We start from the raw sequence: 18,494 nt of genomic DNA, 5'->3' as shown, positions 1-18,494 counted from the left end.
ATCAACTGTTATAAAATGACAACAATGCCTTGCTAGTTGACTAACTCACTATCGAAGCACTGTTTCCTGAAGCATTCTGCCCTGTTCTGAAAGAACTCCCTGGGTTTACCATCATGCTGTGGATGTTTGGTCAGGACGTGTCGTTTTATTAATTTGTTTGTTATGAGAGACTCATTACTTCCCCGTACAAAACACATTGTGGGCACTCCTCGTTATAAGTTTATATGAAAGAGAGAGAAACTCATCGCTGTATATGCGTTTCATGACAATTGAGCTCAGTCAGAACTTGTGGCGAGCATGAGTCCATTTCATGACAGCGGTGAGTGATGGCGAGTGGGAATAACAAGACAGTGGCTTGAATGACAGCGCTGCATTGTGTGTGTTGCGAAGCGATCTTCAAGAAAACTGCAGAAAAAAAGATCAGGTAAACCGCAAAGCAAACTAAGCAGAGACGGCTGCTAAGCAGAGACGGCTACTAAGCAGAGAGAGCACTGAACAGAGAGAGCGCAGATGCACTTGGCCATATCAATTCCAGTAATTAATTCAATAATAATAAATGTACTCTGACATGTCGTGACCCACTTTGGGTAGCGACCAATACTTTAAGAAAGAGACTGTCATTTCTCTTTGCTTATTTGAGCTGTTCTATCCATAATATGGACTTGATCTTTTACCAAATAGGGCTTTCTTCTGTATACCACCCCTACCTTGTCACAACACAACTGATTGGCTAAAACGCATTAAGAAGGAAAGAAATTCCACAAACTTAAGAAGGCACGTTGAAATGTTAATTGAAATCCATTCCAGGTGACTACCTCATGAAGCTGGTTGATATAATGCCAAGTGTGTGCAAAGCTGTCATCAAGGCAAAGAGTGGCTACTTTGAAGAATCTCAAATATAAAATGATTTTGATATGTCTAACACATTTTTTGCTTACTACATGATTCCATGTGTTATTGTTATTTCATAGTTTTGATGTCTTCACCATTATTCTACAGTGTAGACAATAGTAAAAATAAAGAAAAACCCTTGAATGAGTAGGTGTGTCCAACATTTTTAACTGGTACCATCCATCCATCCATCCATCCATCCATCCATCCATCCATCCATCCATCCATCCATCCATCCATCCATCCGTGTGTATATGTATATATATATATATATACACACACACACACACACACACACACACACACACACACACACACACACACACATACATACATACATACATACATACATACATACATACATACATATATATATACATACATACATACATACATATATATATATATATATATATATACACACACATACATACACGGTGGGGCAAAAAAGTATTTAGTCAGTCACCAATTGTGCAAGTTCTCCCACTTAGAAAGATGAGAGGCCTGTAATTTTCATAATAGGTACACTTCAACTATGACAGACAAAATGAGAGAGAGAAAAATCCAGAAAATCACATTGTAGGATTTTTTATGAATTTATTTGCAAATTATGGTGGAAAATAAGTATTTGGTCAATAACAAAAGTTTCTCAATACTTTTGTTATATACCCTTTGTTGGCAATGACAGAGGTCAAACCTTTTCTGTAAGTCTTCACAAGGTTTTCACACACTGTTGCTGGTATTTTGGCCCATTCCTCCATGCAGATCACCTCTAGAGCAGTGATGTTTTGGGGCTGTTGCTGGGCAACACAGACTTTCAACTGCCTCCAAAGATTTTCTATCGGGTTGAGATCTGGAGACTGGCTAGGCCACTCCAGGACCTTGAAATGCTTCTTACGAAGCCACTCCTTCGTTGCCCGGGCGGTGTGTCCTTGCTGATGGAAGGAGGTTTTCACTCAAAATCTCACGATACATGGCCCCATTCATTCTTTCCTTTACACGGATAAGTCGTCCTGGTCCCTTTGCAGAAAAACAGCCCCAAAGCATGATGTTTCCACCCCCATGCTTCACAGTAGGTATGGTGTTCTTTGGATGCAACTCAGCATTCTTTGTCCTTCAAACACGACGAGTTGAGTTAAGAAAAAGTTATATTTTGGTTTCATCTGACCGTATGACATTCTCCCAATCTTCTTCTGGATCATCCAAATGCTCTCTAGCAAACTTCAGACGGGCCTGGACATGTACTGGCTTAAACAGGGGTCACGTCTGGCACTGCAGGATTTGAGTCCCTGGCGGCATAGTGTGTTACTGATGGTAGGCTTTGCTACTTTGGTCCCAGCTCTCTGCAGGTCATTCACTAGGTCCCCCCGTGTGGTTCTGAGATTTTTGCTCACCGTTCTTGTGATCATTTTGACCCCACGGGGTGAGATCTTGCGTGGAGCCCCAGATCGAGGGAGATTATCAGTGGTCTTGTATGTCTTCCATTTCCTAATAATTGCTCCCACAGTTGATTTATTCAAACCAAGCTGCTTACCTATTGCAGATTCAGTCTTCCCAGCCAGGTCTACAAAGTGCAGGTCTACAATTTTGTTTCTGGTGTCCTTTGACAGCTCTTTGTTCTTGGCCATAGTGGAGTTTGGAGTGTGACTGTTTGAGGTTGTGGACAGGTGTCTTTTATACTGATAACAAGTTCAAACAGGTGCCATTAATACAGGTAACGAATGGAGGACAGAGGAGCCTCTTAAAGAAGAAGTTACAGGTCTGTGAGAGCCAGAAATCTTGCTTGTTTGTAGGTGACCAAATACTTATTTTCCACCATAATTTGCAAATAAATTCATTAATAAATAAATAAAATGTGATTTTCTGGATTTTTTTCCTTCTCATTTTGTGTGGTATAAGCAACTTGTCTGTCATAGTTGAAGTGTACCTATGCTGAAAATTACAGGCCTCTCTCATCTTTTTAAGTGGGAGAACTTGCACAATTGGTGGCTGACTAAATACTTTTTTGCCCCACTGTATATACATACATACATACATACATACATACGCGCACACACACACGCGCACACACACACACGCGCACACACACACCATGGCCAAAAAGATGTGGACACGTGCTTGTCGAAATATCTCATTCCAAAATCATGGGCATTCATTAATATGGAGTTGGTCCCCCCTGTGGTGCTATAACAGCCTCCACTCTTCTGGGAAGGCTTTTCACTAGATGTTGGAACATTGCTGTGGGGACTTGGTTCCATTCAGCCATAAAAGCATTAGTTAGGTCGGCCACTGATGTTGGGTGATTAGGCCTGGCTTGCAGTCGGCGTTCCAATTCATCCCAAAGGTGTTCGACGGGGTTGAGGTCAAAAACACCTGCTCTTTTAATGACAGACTGACCAGGTGAAAGCTAAGATCCCTTATTGATGTCACTTGTTAAATCCACTTCAATCACTGTAGATGAAGGGCAGAAGATAGGATAAAGAAGGATATTTAAACCTTGAGGCAATTGAGAATGTGTGCCATTCAGAGGGTGAATGGGCAGGACAAAATATTTAAGTGCCTTTGAACAGGGTATGATAGTTGGTGCCAGGTGCAAAGGTAAGTGTGCTGCAGCGTTTTTCATGCTCAACAGTTTGGCTTCAAATAATGCAGCTCAAGCTTTATTTTTTCATCTGTCAGGAAGAATTACAACAAGTACTGCAGAGATGGCCAAATAGCCTCAGGGACTGTTCTTAACCACTGCCTTTTCGTGCGCTTTTCAGCACCTGTGGCCTCACCCAGGTGGGTGCTACATGTTCTGCAATGGAGGGCCAGTACCTACAGAGGAGCGGGTCCTATGGAGGAACTGACCGTCGGGGAAGCAGATGTGGTGCATTGGTGAAGCGACGTCTTTTTTTCTCTCTCTGCTTGTACCATCAACGCACCCTCTGCAGAAGTTACCAATCTTAACTCCCAGCCTTTCATCTGAAGCCAAATGGAGACATTCAACCTCCATCTCTACCATCTCAATTTAAAAGGTGCTGTTTGTTTTGCTTCCTATGCACATTTAGATTATTTTCTGGAAAAGTTAAATCAATTATTATTATTAGATTCCAACAGAGCACAGCTGCTTACCTTCAGAGGAAACTTTTTCTTGTACTGTTCAACATGAACAAAGGAGTTGATAACCCCGTGGATTACTTTCTGATTTGGGTCTTCGCCACACCGGTCACTGGAAGAGAAGAACACAAGCTCTATTAGTGATACTATTTCTGTTGAGCATTAACCTGTGCCTAGCTAGAGAATGTAAATAAAAGAGTAAAAGGTGACTTGTGGTTTTAAATGACATATCAAAGCAGCCCAACAGTAACCCTGAACTGTATTAGCCTGCTATAACACAGTAATAGATACTGTCAGAACAGAGCGAATGTTCATCCTTTACCTTCACAGAAACAAACCCAGAGATCAAGTCATTATGACAATCACAAACCGCTAAATAGGAGCACTGGACATTTTAGACCTACAGTGCATTCAGAAAAGTATTCAGACCCTTTGACATTTCCCCCCCCCCTCATCAATCTAAACATAATACCCCATACTGAAAAAGCAAAAACAAGTATAGACATTTTTGCTAAAATAAAAACAGAAATATCACATTTACACAGGTATTCAGACCCTTTACTCAGTACTTTGTTGAAGCACCTTTGGCAGCGATTACAGCCTTGAGTCTTCTTGGGTATGATGCCACAAGCTTGGCACACCTGTATTTGAAGAGTTTATCCCATTCTTCTCTGCAGATCTTCTCAAGCTCTGTCAGGTTGGATGGGGAGCGTCCAGGTCTCTCCAGAGTTGTTCGATCGGGTTCAAGTCGGGGCTCTGGCTGGGCCACTCAAGGACATTCAGAGACTTGTCCCGAAGCCACTCCTGCATTGTCTTGGCTGTGTGCTTAGGGTTGTTGTCCTGTTGGAAGCTGAACCTTTGCCCCAGTCTGAGGTCCTGGGCGCTCTGGAGCAGGTTTTCATCAAGGATCTCTCTGTACTTTGCTCCATTCATCTTTTCCTCAAGCCTGACGAGTCTCCCAGTCCCTGCCTCTGAAAAACAACCCCACAGCATGATGATGCCACCACCATGCTTCACTGTAGGGATAGTGCCAGGTTTCCACCAGGTGTGACTCTTCGCAATCAGGCTAGGTCTGAGAGTCATGTGCTGTCATGTGCCTTTAACTAAGGAGTGGCTTCCGTCTGAACACTCTACCACAAAGGCCTGATTGGTGGAAATCTGCAGGGATGGTTGTCCTTCTGAAAGGTTCTCCCATCTCCACAGAGGAACTCTGGAGCTCGGGTTCTTGGTCACCTCCCTGACTAAGGCCCTTCTCCGATTGCTCAGTTTGGCCGGGCGGCCAGCTTTACGAAGAGGCTTGGTGGTTCTAAACTTCTTCCATTTAAGAATGATGGAGGGCACTGTTTTCTTAGGGACCTTGAATGCTGCAGACATTTTTTTGTACCCTTCCCCAGATCTGTGCCTCGACACAATCCTGTCTCGGAACATTGTAAAAAAAACAGTTTTGGCTTTGTCATTATGGAGTACAGATTGATGCGGGATTTTTTTAAAAATCTATTTAGATTAAGGCTGCAACTATGATTGCAAAATTCCAGAAACTTTCAATAAATTCCTTTGTTTTTCCAGATATCCTGGTTAGAGGAATCCAGATTTCCTGCTCATTCGTATCTGATTCCGGGAATCCTCCAACCAGGGATTTCGGGAAATGCAGGGAATTAATTGAAAGTTCCCGGAATTTTGCAAACCTAGCTGCAACGTAACAAAATGTGGAAAAATTCAAGGGGTCTGCATACTTATCGAATGCACCGTACTTCAAGCATTTCTTCTCCCAGGCTAGCCCTGCTGAATCCTACTGTACATAAACCATGAACCATGAATATAAACCATGAACCAACTTTTTGATTTCGTTCAGCAGCATCCGGATCAGGACAGCTTGCAGTGGCTCGATCATCAGCTTCCTCCACATGTCAAGTGCTAGCTGAAATGACAAAGTGGGGAGAATTGTATGAGCACATTGTCATGACTCTCCTGTGAGGATCCAAAGGATCAGGTTACAGTGTATCAGGTCTACAGAACTATCTCTCTCCCGCAGAGAGAGGAGGGATGGATGTGGGGATTTTATGACAACTCACACACATCAAATTGTAAGGCAGCAGATTATTTATTTCTTCTCTAGCATGGACAATTGGAATTTCTTTGTGTGCCTTATGAAGAATTTACAGCCCAAAACTAGAACATTAAACCATGGACACGGGAACACTATATTTCCTCCTCCAAATGCTGGTAATAATGAGAGGTGGAATATGGAAAATGTATATATCTATTTTGTGATGTCATTAAAAGTTCAATGAAAATGTTAGGGCAAACACTAAGTTGAAGCGTTTTCATAATGTGTATATGATGTTTATATTCTTTAAGTTGTGTAGAAAATAGATTAAAAGATTAAAAATAATGTTTTTGTGATGATTAGACAGTGATTGAAGATGTCTATCAATATCATAGTATATTGTGATACCTTGTCTCGTAACTACAGTGGTTGCTCCTTTAAAAGATGTGTCACCTTGCCGGCTGCTGCAGCATTCTGTGATACGTTATCAAAGTGTCAGAATTTTTTTTTCTGTTAATGCAAGTTAGTGTTAGTTTGACCACCAGAGGGCATCTTTGAGAAGCATTTGATAGTCTTCCATAATGGCATTACCAGAGAATTTAAAACCTTTTTTGTAATAACATAGTATATGGGATTGATTTTAAGAAATTTGGCTTAATTAATTTGATTAATATTATGGTGTTTCTATTCCGAGAAAAACAAAAAATGAAACCCTCAGGGTTTCCGTTAGGATGGAATGGAAAATATGGCATTGTACAATGTGACGGTCGGGAGTAGGCTACAGCATAAGAGGATTGGAGGATTCTAAATTGCTTGCCTTCATTAGACAACTTTGTTCCAATATTTCTGTAAATCAGTGACATTTATTCCCATAGTAATTTGTTATGGAACCATAACTAAATCAACATCTGCATTTTGAAAGAGTATTTTTGTCATTAATTTATTAACGAAAGCATAATGATGCTGATGAAGAAATACAGTACTGTACAGTACATTCTTTTACATTTGGATAATAAAGCATTTTGAAGATAAGCCACCTGCATTTGTTTATTAGGCTACTGTGCAGTCTGACAAGTAAACTTGGCCTACAGTACATACAGTATAATACATGGGAAAGTGCTTAAATCCTTACGTAAGGGAGAGCAGGCCATGTCTATACTACAAAATGCAGGCACGCGGGAGGCCGGGGTTCAATTCCCTGGCGGGAGGAAGGAGTAGGCTGTCCTTGTAAATAATAATGAGTTCTTAACCGATTCCATATGTGTTAATTCATAGTTTTGATGTCTTCACCATTATTCTACAATGTAGAAAATAGTACAAATAAAGAAAAATCCTGGAATGAGTATGTGTCCAAACATTTGACTGGTACTTGCTTAATGATTTTGATTAATATTATGGTGTTTCTATTCCATGAAAAATAAAAAACCCTCTGGGTTTCTGTTAGTATGGAACGGACAATATGACACTGTACAACGTGACGTCGGCAGTACAGTACTGGGCTATTTAGCTAAAAAATCCCTGTGTTGTGCCGGCAGGGCACGCGGGAGACCGGTGTTCAATTCCCCGACAGTGAGGAAGGAGTAGGCGGTCCTTGTAAATAAAAATTTGTTCTTAACTGACTTGCCTAGTTAAATTCAATCTGGAGTGCCTGGATCATAAATTTAGAGCATTTGTACATTCAGACCGCACACTGGACGCTCGGGCCTAGGAGTAGGGTTGATTTAAGCGTTCTGGCCTTACAACGGCAGTCAAGCACCTAAGCTAACGTTGGGTAGCTTGCTAGCTACTTCCAGACACAAATGAGACCACTCTGACCATTTTACTAGCCGTAGCAGAGCTGGTTAGGCAGTTTTTGTGTTAACCTGAGAGTTGGTGACTAACTGTGCTGCTGGAAACAATTTTGTGTCTTTTTGTGGAGAGCAAAACTTTTTTATTTTCAATCAAAAATAATTGTTTTGAAAGCAACTTTTTTACTTTTAATAAAACAAGATTTTCTGATTTAATTTTGCTATCAACCACCTTCCATTTTGGCCATTTTTTGAGTGTCAGTTTGGCTACAACCAATACTGTTCAACCTTACTTTCCAACACAAAGGAAGTCATAGCGGACACCTACGAAGGACTGTGTGATGATGGCATCTCAGGTAAGCAGCACTGGGCGTTCTTCTTGTCACGCCCTGGCCTTAGTTATCTTTGTTTTCTTTATTATTTTGGTTAGGTCAGGTTGTGACATGGGGGATTTATGTATTTTGTCTTGTCTAGGGGTTTTTGTAGATTTATGGGGTTGTTCTAGGTGTTTATGTAAGTCTATGGTTGCCTGGATTGGTTCTCAATCAGAGGCAGGTGTTTATCGTTGTCTCTGATTGGGAACCATATTTAGGCAGCCATATTCTTTGGGTATTTTGTGGGTGATTGTTTCCTGTGTCTGTGCCACACGGGACTGTTTCGTTGCCAGTTCACTTTGTTATTTTGTATACGTGTTCATGTTCAGTTTTTCACATTAAAAACCATGGACACATTCCACGCTGCATATTGGTCCGATCCTTGTTTCACGTCTTCAGAGGAAGAGGAGGAAATCTGCCGAGACACTTCTGTCCAACTTCTACATAGCTAGTAGTTAACACCTACAATTCAGTGTCGGCCATTTGCTTCATAGTCAATATATAATCATATTTCATGACAGTGTAACGGTTAGCTTTTTTTACAGAAGGATGAAAGAACACAATATGTCTGTCAGGGAATGCTATTCTGATATGTCAGATGAAGAGTTAGACCAGAAAGTCAGGGACATTAACTTCTTTGGGGTAGGGGGCAGTAATGGGAATTTTGGACGGAAAACGTGCCCAAATTAAGCTGCTTGCTACTCAGCCGTAAAAGCAAGAATATGCATATAATTAGTAGATTTGGATAGAAAACACTCTGAAGTTTCTAAAACTGTTTGAATGATGTCTGTGAGTATAACAGAACTCATATGGCAGGCAGAAACCTGAGAAAAAATCCAACCAAGAAGTGGGAAATCTGAAGTTTGTAGTTTTTCAACTCAGCCCCTGAAGATACAGTGGGAGATACAGTGGGATATTAGTTATATTAGTTATGTTTATCTTCCTAAGGCTTCCACTAGATGTCAACAGTATTTAGAAACTGTTTTGAGGATTCTACTCTAAAGGAGGGGCTCATAAGAGCTCTTTGAGTGAGTGGTCTGGCAGAGTGCCACAGCCTCGGTCTGGCGCCCACGTGAAAGGTAGCTACGTTCCACTTCATTTGTACAGACAAAGGAATTGTCCTGTTGGAACATTATTGAAGATACATGTTAAAAACACCCTAAAGATTGATTCTAAACATTGTTTGACAAGTTGCTACGGACTGTAACAGAACTTTAAAAAAAAAAATTGTCTGAAACTAGTGAACGCGCTTGGTGAGTTTAGATTGTGTACTGAACGCGCCAACAAAAGGAGCTATTTTGACATAAATGATGGACATTATCGAACAGAACAAGCATTTATTGTGGACCAGGGATTCATGGGAGTGCATTCTGATGAAGACAACACTATTTACCAAGAGAGTTCATCTATATTTTTTTGTAGATGTCTATTTACCACCACAAACTGATACTGGCACTACGACCGCACTCAACGAGCTGTATAAGGACATAAGCAAATAAGAAAATGCTCATCCAGGGGAGGCGCTCCTAGTGGACGGGGACTTAAATGCAGTTAAACTGACATCTCTACCAGCATGTTACATGTGCAAACAAATTAATACAAACTCAAGCTCTCCCTCGCCCTCCAAATCTGGCCATAACTCTAACCTCCTGATTCCTGCTTACAAGCAAAAACTAAAGCAGGAAGTAAAAGTGACTCAAGCAGTCAGATGACGCAGATGCTACGCTACAGGACTGTTTTGCTAAAACAGACTGTAAAATGTTCCGGGATTCTTCCGATGGCATTGAAGAGTACACCACATCAGTCACAGGCTTCATCAATAAGTGCATCGATGACGTCATTGCAAATTGGGGGATTTTCACACCTACAGTAGCTGGGCTGTGAAGAGTCTATTGTCCTGCTAATAGGAAACATTGTTTGCATGATGGGATATACACCAGATACAATACTACAGTGAAAAACAAGAGTTTGAAAACCTGTTTTCAAAATGCCTCCAGCTGTCCATCACTACTGTAAATAAAAACACAGCATCTTGTTTACATTCTTTATAGGAACCACAATGTCACAAATAAGTTGTATCTACCTTTCCAATTACTTTTAGAGTTTGGGATTTACAAATGTGCGCTTTTCATGTCATTTTTAGGAAGTAATATGCTCCAGTCCAGTTACTGCTTGTTCTGATCAAGTAGAAACAAAAACAAAAAAATAAGTGTATTTTCGGGGATAAGTGTATTTTTTTGGGGGTGTGTGCGTGCAGGACAGAGGAATAGCAATTCTTACATTATTGTTCAGGAGGAACGGAAAATTGCATGTAAATTCATAAACCATGTGCCATCGCAAAATCTCTTACAAACTACTTTGCAATCTATATTAATCTATCTCGCCAATAATTACATTTAGAGGATTGGAGGATTCTAAATTGTTTGTTTAAAGAAAAAAACTATATTTTGGAGATGATTATGTTTTCAAGGACATCCCGGCTGGCCAATTCCTCCCCTAACGAGGATGACACTGGGCCAATTGTGCGTCGCCTCATGGGTATTGAACCAGCATCTGTAGCAACAATGCAGTGTCTTAGACCGCTGCGCCAATCGGGACGCCCCATCCACAAAGTTTTTAACGCGGCTCAATTGCTTTGCACAAAGTGTCAAAATACAGAGAGGTGCTGGCAAGAGTCTATTGTTCTGCTAATAGCCCATAATGTCTTGACATGCGCAAGAGATGGTGGTAATCCAGGTAATCCAGTTCAGGATAACCAAAACATTTCTTTATTAAAGACGATCAGAAGGAATGTTGGTACTTATTTATTTAGAGGCTATATGACTGCACCATCAACATGATTATTTAGCAGACATCACTTGCTTATATTCAGTCAACACATATTTTAAGAATATCATGGAATATAATTGAACATTTTAATTTATCTTAGTAAGTAATACTGATGAGTAGTAACAAAAAAAAGTGAATTTTTCCAGATGTGCACATGCAGTACAGAGGAATAGCAATTCTTACACTATTGTCAAAAATTCAATCACCTTCTTCATCCTCATCATTCAGTTCATTGAAATTCAATTTTGAAGTCGTGCATAATTATCAGTTTCTATTTGGTTTATGTCGCCCATTCATTGTCAGTTAGAGACGCAGTAGCGCCTTGGGACCCAAAAGCATGATCAGTGCTCTAACTCCCCCTTGCGCTGGTCTGGGGCAATGAAGCAGTGAAGCAGGGTACCGTACTAAACCACAAATTACCTCTTAATCCCACAATATATCAATATACCTCTTAATCCCACAATATAATCTCAGAACTCAGAACTCAGTACACTCAGAACTCAGAACTCAGTACACTGTTCTCTCTGCTAGTGCACGGCAAGCGGTACCGGAGCGCCAAGTCTAGGTCCAAAAGGCTTCTTAACAACTTCTAGCCCCAAGCCATAAGACTCCTGAACAGCTGATAAAATTGCATTGTCCCACTACTGCTACTCTGTTTATTATCCATGCAGTCACTTTACCTCTACCTACACGCACATATTACCTCAATTACCTCCACTAACCGGTGCCCCCGCACATTGACTCTGTACCGGTACCCCCTGTATATAGGCTCGCTACTGTCATTTTAATGTTGGGCTTTAATATATTTTTTTCATTTATACATTTTTTACTTGAGTTTATTTGAGTAAATAGTTTAACACTTATATTTCTTAAAATTGCATTGTTGGTTAAGGGCTGTTGTATTCAGCGCATGTGACAAATACAATTTGATTTGAAACTGATATATTGTGACATTTGTACTGGATAACTGAGATTGTAAGTAATGAGATATGATTGGAGACTTACCTCTCCTATCTCCATAAGTGGTTCGTTCATGTCAACCCCTCCGTAGCCATACTGCAAGTCTGCCTCTGTCAGTTTGTTCTTCTTGATGAACTGTGTGTTGAGGTACCTATATTAGAGAGAAGGGAGAGAAAGAGCATTACACAACATAATATTAAAATAACAACAGGTCTGTTATTAATCTAGAGTTGTCCCAAAGTATTGGTAAGACTAGCTATGGGCAACCCATAACACAATACAGATTCACTAGTGTGTGAATGGCCAAGATCCCAGGACAGCTCTGAAGGCTGTCATCAGACTGATCTGACCCGGGCTCTATCTACATTCTACATGACAAGTTGTTTTCACAGCTGTGCTGTCTATTTGGCATTAGCAGGACAGACAGTGATGAGAAGAGATATGAACTCAAGTTCATATATACAAAATCCTGGGACGACAACATGCTAAATGACTCTTAAAAAATGGTTGAAAGGAGCTTCTTGTAAGAAATGCTGATATCCAAAGCTGTCACTGTGGTGTGAGTTAATTTCCCAAAACATCTGCCAATGTGACATATGAAATATCTGTAAATATCTAAAAGCGGCAGTATTCTTTAAACATGGTGCCAATCTCAGACTATATCAGAAATTAGAATTGACTGAGGGATAAGCGCCAGCTACCCAATAGCAGTACATTTGGATCGGTTTGGGGTCCCGTGGACCGATCCCCTCATATATTAAACATTTGAACCGGGACCGATGCGTATCGGTGAATCGTTACATCCCTCTAAAACACCTCAACTTTTGACTACTGATGCATCCTCCAGTGTCGAACTGCATGTAACTGTGTTGACAGTCATTGATCTACAAGTCATTTTGTCTCATCAAACTGCCCGCTGTGCCCAGCTTCATGATTTAGGCAGCTTGTTCCTGATCTTGCACATCTGTGCAGCACATTCAGCATTCAAATGCTAAAATGGCTTGCGTGATATTACACTGTATTAGTTGAGTGGCAACCTAAGTAATGTGCATATATGCACTATTGAAAATGTTGTTTTACTGGAACAAAAGTAAGCTATTGGAGACAACTCTCCTCTGGCTATACTTGCTCAAAGCAATAGATTTTAATTTGTTTTTTTTCTTGTTCACCATCAGCAATTGTTTTGGTAGTTTTGCTTTAAACAATCAGTGTATTTGGTCTTTTTTTATATATAGGATAAAGTTGATAATTTCATATGGAGGACAGGAATAACTTTTGTGAGGCGCACTGCATGGCCAAAACAAGAGGAAAAGAAAAGACACTTAAAACTATTTGATTTTGAGATGGGGGTCAAATCCAAAATTGTGCTATGTATTCATTGGTTATGTCATAGTTAGATTGTAAATTATAAATATTGAAACATTGCTCAAATACAATCTGCAAAAATGACAAGTTAATTAGTGGGTGATAGTGATTTCAGAACCAAAGTGGGGGGACAATACAATAAACAAAGGCTAGTTTGCCCCCCACCGCCCCAATCTGATATAGGCATCTACCACACGACTCTCTCTTATGGCTAAGCTCAGGTGCCGACAAAGTGCGCGCACGGACGCACACACAAGTCAGCTCAGACAGATCCAGCTCGGAGAGGCCCAGCTCATGAGCTATATCAGCAGCAGACATTTAGTTAGAATGGAAAATTCATGTTTATGCAAAAAAAATGTTAGCGCATCGAATCTCTCTCTAATCAAACCAAATTAATTAAAACTAAAACGTATCGTTCCTGTATCATATCGAAGAACATATACGTATCGAATCACCGAGACAGAAAAAGATGCACATCCCTAACATTACCTGTACAAGCAATCCATGTAATCTGCTCCCTTGCTGTACTCCTCCCAGTATCTGTGGTACATCACTAAAACCTTCTCCTCAGACTCCAGAACTTTCTGAAATGACAGATTAGAGACCCAATATCAGTTTATTACCTTGGCACTTCAATGACAAGCAGACAACAAATACAACTATTAGGCTATCCGAAGCTGAGCAATAGGAAATTAGTCAATTGTGTGAAAATGGCATTATGAACTAACATTCAGTAGATAACAGATCTAATATATTTTCCCCAAATTATGAAACGTATTTACCTTGTACAACTGTCTGACATGGTTCTCCAAGAATACCTTGGTCTCTGTGTACAATCTTTCACCCAAAGGCTCTGGGTATGCAACACACAAGGCATAGATGTCACTGATTTTAGAGTAAAGGAGTCCAACACATTCATCTGTAACACTGAGGAAAAAAATCATGCAGACAATTTATTTTCTACTGGAAAATCATTAAGTGAACTTGAGAACTTCCTAAAGTTAAACCTTAAAGGGCTACTTTGGGATATGTACTTCCACAGAGTCAAATGAACTTGTGGATACCATGTTTAGGTCTCTGTGTCCAGTATGAAGGAACTTGGAGGACATTTTGCAAGCCGATGCTAACTAATGTTAGTGCAATGGCTGGAAGTCTATGGGTATGTGCTAACAGATACCCATAGACCTCCAGCCATTGCGCTAATACTAGTTAGCATTGGCTTGCAAAACTACCTCTAACATTCTTTATACTGGACACCAACCACGTTTCCAACCACAATTTAATGCAAGTAACCATATCACCAACCATATCGTATAAAAAAAATCACGACAGCTGTGATGGAAACAGGAAGTTTTGGTGTAATTTGTTCATCCGACATTGTGTGATCTTTTTGTGACGGGAAATTAATTATGCAGGAAATGGCAGTGGAAACGCCTTTATGCACAAATATTGATATAATAACCACCATATTAAAGAAAATTTGGAGTCTTGCGATGATATGGTTTGTGGTCCTCCTCCTACAACTCTGGAAACCATGCAGTTTATTAGGCTACGAATTAAATAAATTATGGTGAACTTCACAGGGTAGTGAAAGTGCACGGTGATCTTGCTCCTTCTATCCAATAAATACCGAGGGTCTCATTCTGGTGACATGATTGATTATTGTCATCAGTTTGACAAATACTCTCGCTCTTATCCATAATAATCTAATGTAGACTAGAGACCCCGAACAGCCTCCCGGCACTGTATCTGTGAGCTGTTGGTTAGAGTGCAGGTGCCAAGACCAGAGTAGGTACATTTGCTATTTAAGGCAAATGTTTGTGACACATCTTTTATTTATGGGGATTCTAGAACATTCACATTAAAATCTGTCAGCAATTGGATGGAAACCTAGTTAAAGACATAAAAATGGTATCCACAAGTTCATCTGACTCTGGGGAAGATAAAGTAGATAAAGGGCCTCATTGCCCAAAACCTGAAGTATCCCTTTAATGGCTTGACTATGCAAGCAAAGATCCGTGGCATTTTAGCCTACTAAATCAATGGCAAACTAAACCACAAAACACAGAAAGTTCAGAAACTCATAAAAACTATTTTTCTAAAGAGCTTAAACAAGGTAGGATACGAAAATCTGTCGTTCCATGTGGCCCTCTCCACATAATCAAGCATCACCACAGCCTTGATTGTCGTCAGTAGCTTGTTCCATGTTTCATCAAAATCCACCACCCGCGGCTTCAAGGACATCGTACGGCTTCTTCTTCAGGCTGATGTAAAGAGGTAAAAACAGCATGGTTATTGGTGTAATTGGACAGTACTGGAATATTGGAGCAAAGTGTTTAGAATTATAAATGCAAATTATTCATGTATGGATGTTGAATCAAGTAACTGTTAATACACTATGCCAAATGTAATCAATCCAACTACAATTGGGAATGATCTTTCCTCTTCAGGTTTGATAAACTGTTACATAATGTCTCAATAATTAAACAATACTTGGGCATACAGATTATTTAAAAAGACAGATTATTAAAACAAATAATCATCATTTACTGATCTGCCTGTAGGATAACTAACTCTGATTATAAATTCGCAATTACAATCTCAAACACGATGTGATAACAAGGTTATGACTTATTCATTTGTCAAATGACAGTTTCAGATGGGTTCATAACCTAACTAAAAGACATCTCAAAATGTAAAAATGTGCAGGGGATGATAAATACTACTGTATCTCCTACTCAATATAGTGAAAGCACAAGTTATCACGATCATGTGAGATTGAACGTTACCCCTAAATACAATTACACCTCAACATACAAACAATCCTGTTAATAGCTAGCTAGGTTATAAAATGGAGTGTTCCACCCTTGTTCACGGGCGGTTGCTAGCAACCTAACGTAGCTTAAGTTAGTTGACAGTGTAAACAATCCAATCGCCAAAATATTAGTCATGCTACCCAAATCAAATATAGCTAGTTAGCGATTTGCTAACAATATGCAGTCATTCGTTGCATTAACGTTAAGTTGAACTGCCACAGGTAACAGGGTGAGTCTAATGCCAACGTTAGATATCCTGCAAGATTTATACAAGAAGGCCTGGCTAGCTGTCTAGCTACTGTAGCTAGTTAGCAGCTATCAATTTCATTCGTCATTCAAACAAGCAAGCTAAAGTTAGATAGCTTGTCAGTTTTGGAGAATATTGCAGCATGCTGCAAACATATTTACCTTACTCACTGAAGTCACGAACAGTCATATTTTTCTCGAACAATGTTACACATTTACTAACTAACCATGCTAGGATGAGGAAGAAGCAACAACATAGCTAGGTAATAGTAGTAGCTAGCTTTGAGATCCAGTTAGCTAGAGCTAGGCACTTAATTCTAGCTAGTAGCGACCGATTTGGGGTAGCTAGGTAAACACGTTTACAACGTCAAATGGAGATTTTCTGTATATACATACCTCTAATAAATATATATACGTGTTATTTAAAAGTCAAGTTTCTCCGCTGTCACAAGCTTGATCTCTCACTTACAGCACTTCCATTTCCATACCTTATGGAATATACCATTGTATCAGCTGTAGGTGTACTGTAATGGAGTCGTTAAGGATGTAGTAGTCATGAGCATTCAGTATACTCATATTCGACAAATTAAATTTGTACCGTGCACAATTAAAATATTAATAACCAACAAAAGTTACAATTACAGACGGCGTCGATTCAAAGACTTATCAGAACAACATTGTAAAGTAAGACCCCTATTTTGTAATGGTGTCGGCGAAAACTACGGGTACCCGTTTGGGAGCTGTGGTAGAGCAAAGAGTCCTTTATGAAAACTAGAACGTAAACGTTTCCTTCATCCATATAAATACAAACTGTGATGTATAAATACTAAGAGATATGAAGTATTATTCGTGTGATTGGAACGGTTAAGAAACAGTGTACTTAAAAAGTAGTGTATCATTCAAGTGGACTTGATTATTGACTGTTACACTGTAAATGTATTACAGTGCTATTAATATTACAGTACCAGTCAAAAGTTTGGACACACCTACTCATTTAAAGGTTTTTATTTTTATTTACTATTTTCGAAATTGTAGAATAATAGTGAAGACATCAAATCGATGAAATAGCACATATGGAATCATGTAGTAAGCCATTTGAATGCACAGAGATACCGTGACAAGATCCTGAGGCCCATTGTAGTGCCGTTCATCCGCCGCCATCACCTCATGTTTCACCATGATAATGCACAGCCCCATGTCACAAGAATCTGTACACAATTCCTGGAAGCAGAAAACATACCAGTTCTTCCATGGCCTGCATACTCACCAGACATGTCACCCATTGAGCATGTTTGAGATGCTCTGGATTTATGTGTACGACAGCTTGTTCCAGTTCCCGCCAATATCCAGCAACATCGCAGAGCTATTGAAGAGGAGTGGGACAACATTCCACAGGCCCCAATCAGGCAAAGGAGATGTGTCGTACTGCATGAGGCAAATGGTGGTCACACCAAATACTGACAGTTTTTTTATGCGCTTAAATACTGTGATATGCAACCTGGAATAAAAATGTAAGAGGACCAGTGCTATATACAGTGGGGAGAACAAGTATTTGATACGCTGACGATTCTGCAGGTTTTCCAACTTACAAAGCATGTAGAGATCTGTAATTTTTATCATAGGTACACTTCAACTGTGAGAGACGGAATCTAAAACAAAAATCCAGAAAATCACATTGTATGATTTTTAAGTAATTAATTTGCATTTTATTGCATGACAAAAGTATTTGATACATCAGAAAAGCAGAACTTAATATTTGGTACAGAAACCTATGTTTGCAATTACAGATATCATACGTTTCCTTTAATTCTTGACCAGGTTTGCACACACTGCAGCAGGGATTTTGGCCCACTCCTCCATACAGACCTTCTCCAGATCCTTCAGGTCTCGCTGGGCAATACGGACTTTCAGCTCCCTCCAAAGATTTTCTATTGGGTTCAGGTCTGGAGACCAGTACCTTGAGATGCTTCTTACGGAGCCACTCCTTAGTTGCCTTGTCTGTGTGTTTCGGGTCGATGTCATGCTGGAAGACCCAGCCAAGACCCATCTTCAATGCTCTTACTGAGGGAAGGAGGTTGTT

At 39.9% G+C, this 18,494-nt stretch overlaps 1 protein-coding gene across 5 annotated transcripts in view; it reads right to left on the bottom strand.

Moving 5' to 3' along the window:
• Window positions 1–16,941, bottom strand: part of LOC109865747 (cullin-2) — a 41,726-nt gene extending 24,785 nt beyond the window's left edge. For 3 of the 5 annotated variants that reach the window (XM_020454166.2, XM_020454170.2, XM_020454169.2), the window contains exons 1-7: window positions 16,811–16,941; window positions 15,478–15,616; window positions 14,135–14,237; window positions 13,842–13,936; window positions 12,033–12,138; window positions 5,826–5,908; window positions 4,006–4,102 (exon numbers count right to left, since the gene is read on the bottom strand). In XM_020454166.2, the coding sequence (XP_020309755.1) occupies window positions 4,006–4,102; window positions 5,826–5,908; window positions 12,033–12,138; window positions 13,842–13,936; window positions 14,135–14,237; window positions 15,478–15,596 (603 nt within the window). In that variant the 5' untranslated portion in view covers window positions 15,597–15,616; window positions 16,811–16,941. Of the gene's footprint in view, window positions 1–4,005; window positions 4,103–5,825; window positions 5,909–12,032; window positions 12,139–13,841; window positions 13,937–14,134; window positions 14,238–15,477; window positions 15,617–16,576 lie in introns of all 5 variants that reach the window. The other 2 variants (XM_020454171.2, XM_020454168.2) reach the window with 2 other exon arrangements.
• Window positions 16,942–18,494: the final 1,553 nt, after the last annotated feature.

Source organism: Oncorhynchus kisutch, linkage group LG11 (genome assembly GCF_002021735.2).
Source record: "Oncorhynchus kisutch isolate 150728-3 linkage group LG11, Okis_V2, whole genome shotgun sequence".
Lineage (NCBI taxonomy): Eukaryota > Metazoa > Chordata > Actinopteri > Salmoniformes > Salmonidae > Oncorhynchus > Oncorhynchus kisutch.
This window is presented reverse-complemented; position numbering and strand designations above follow the sequence as displayed.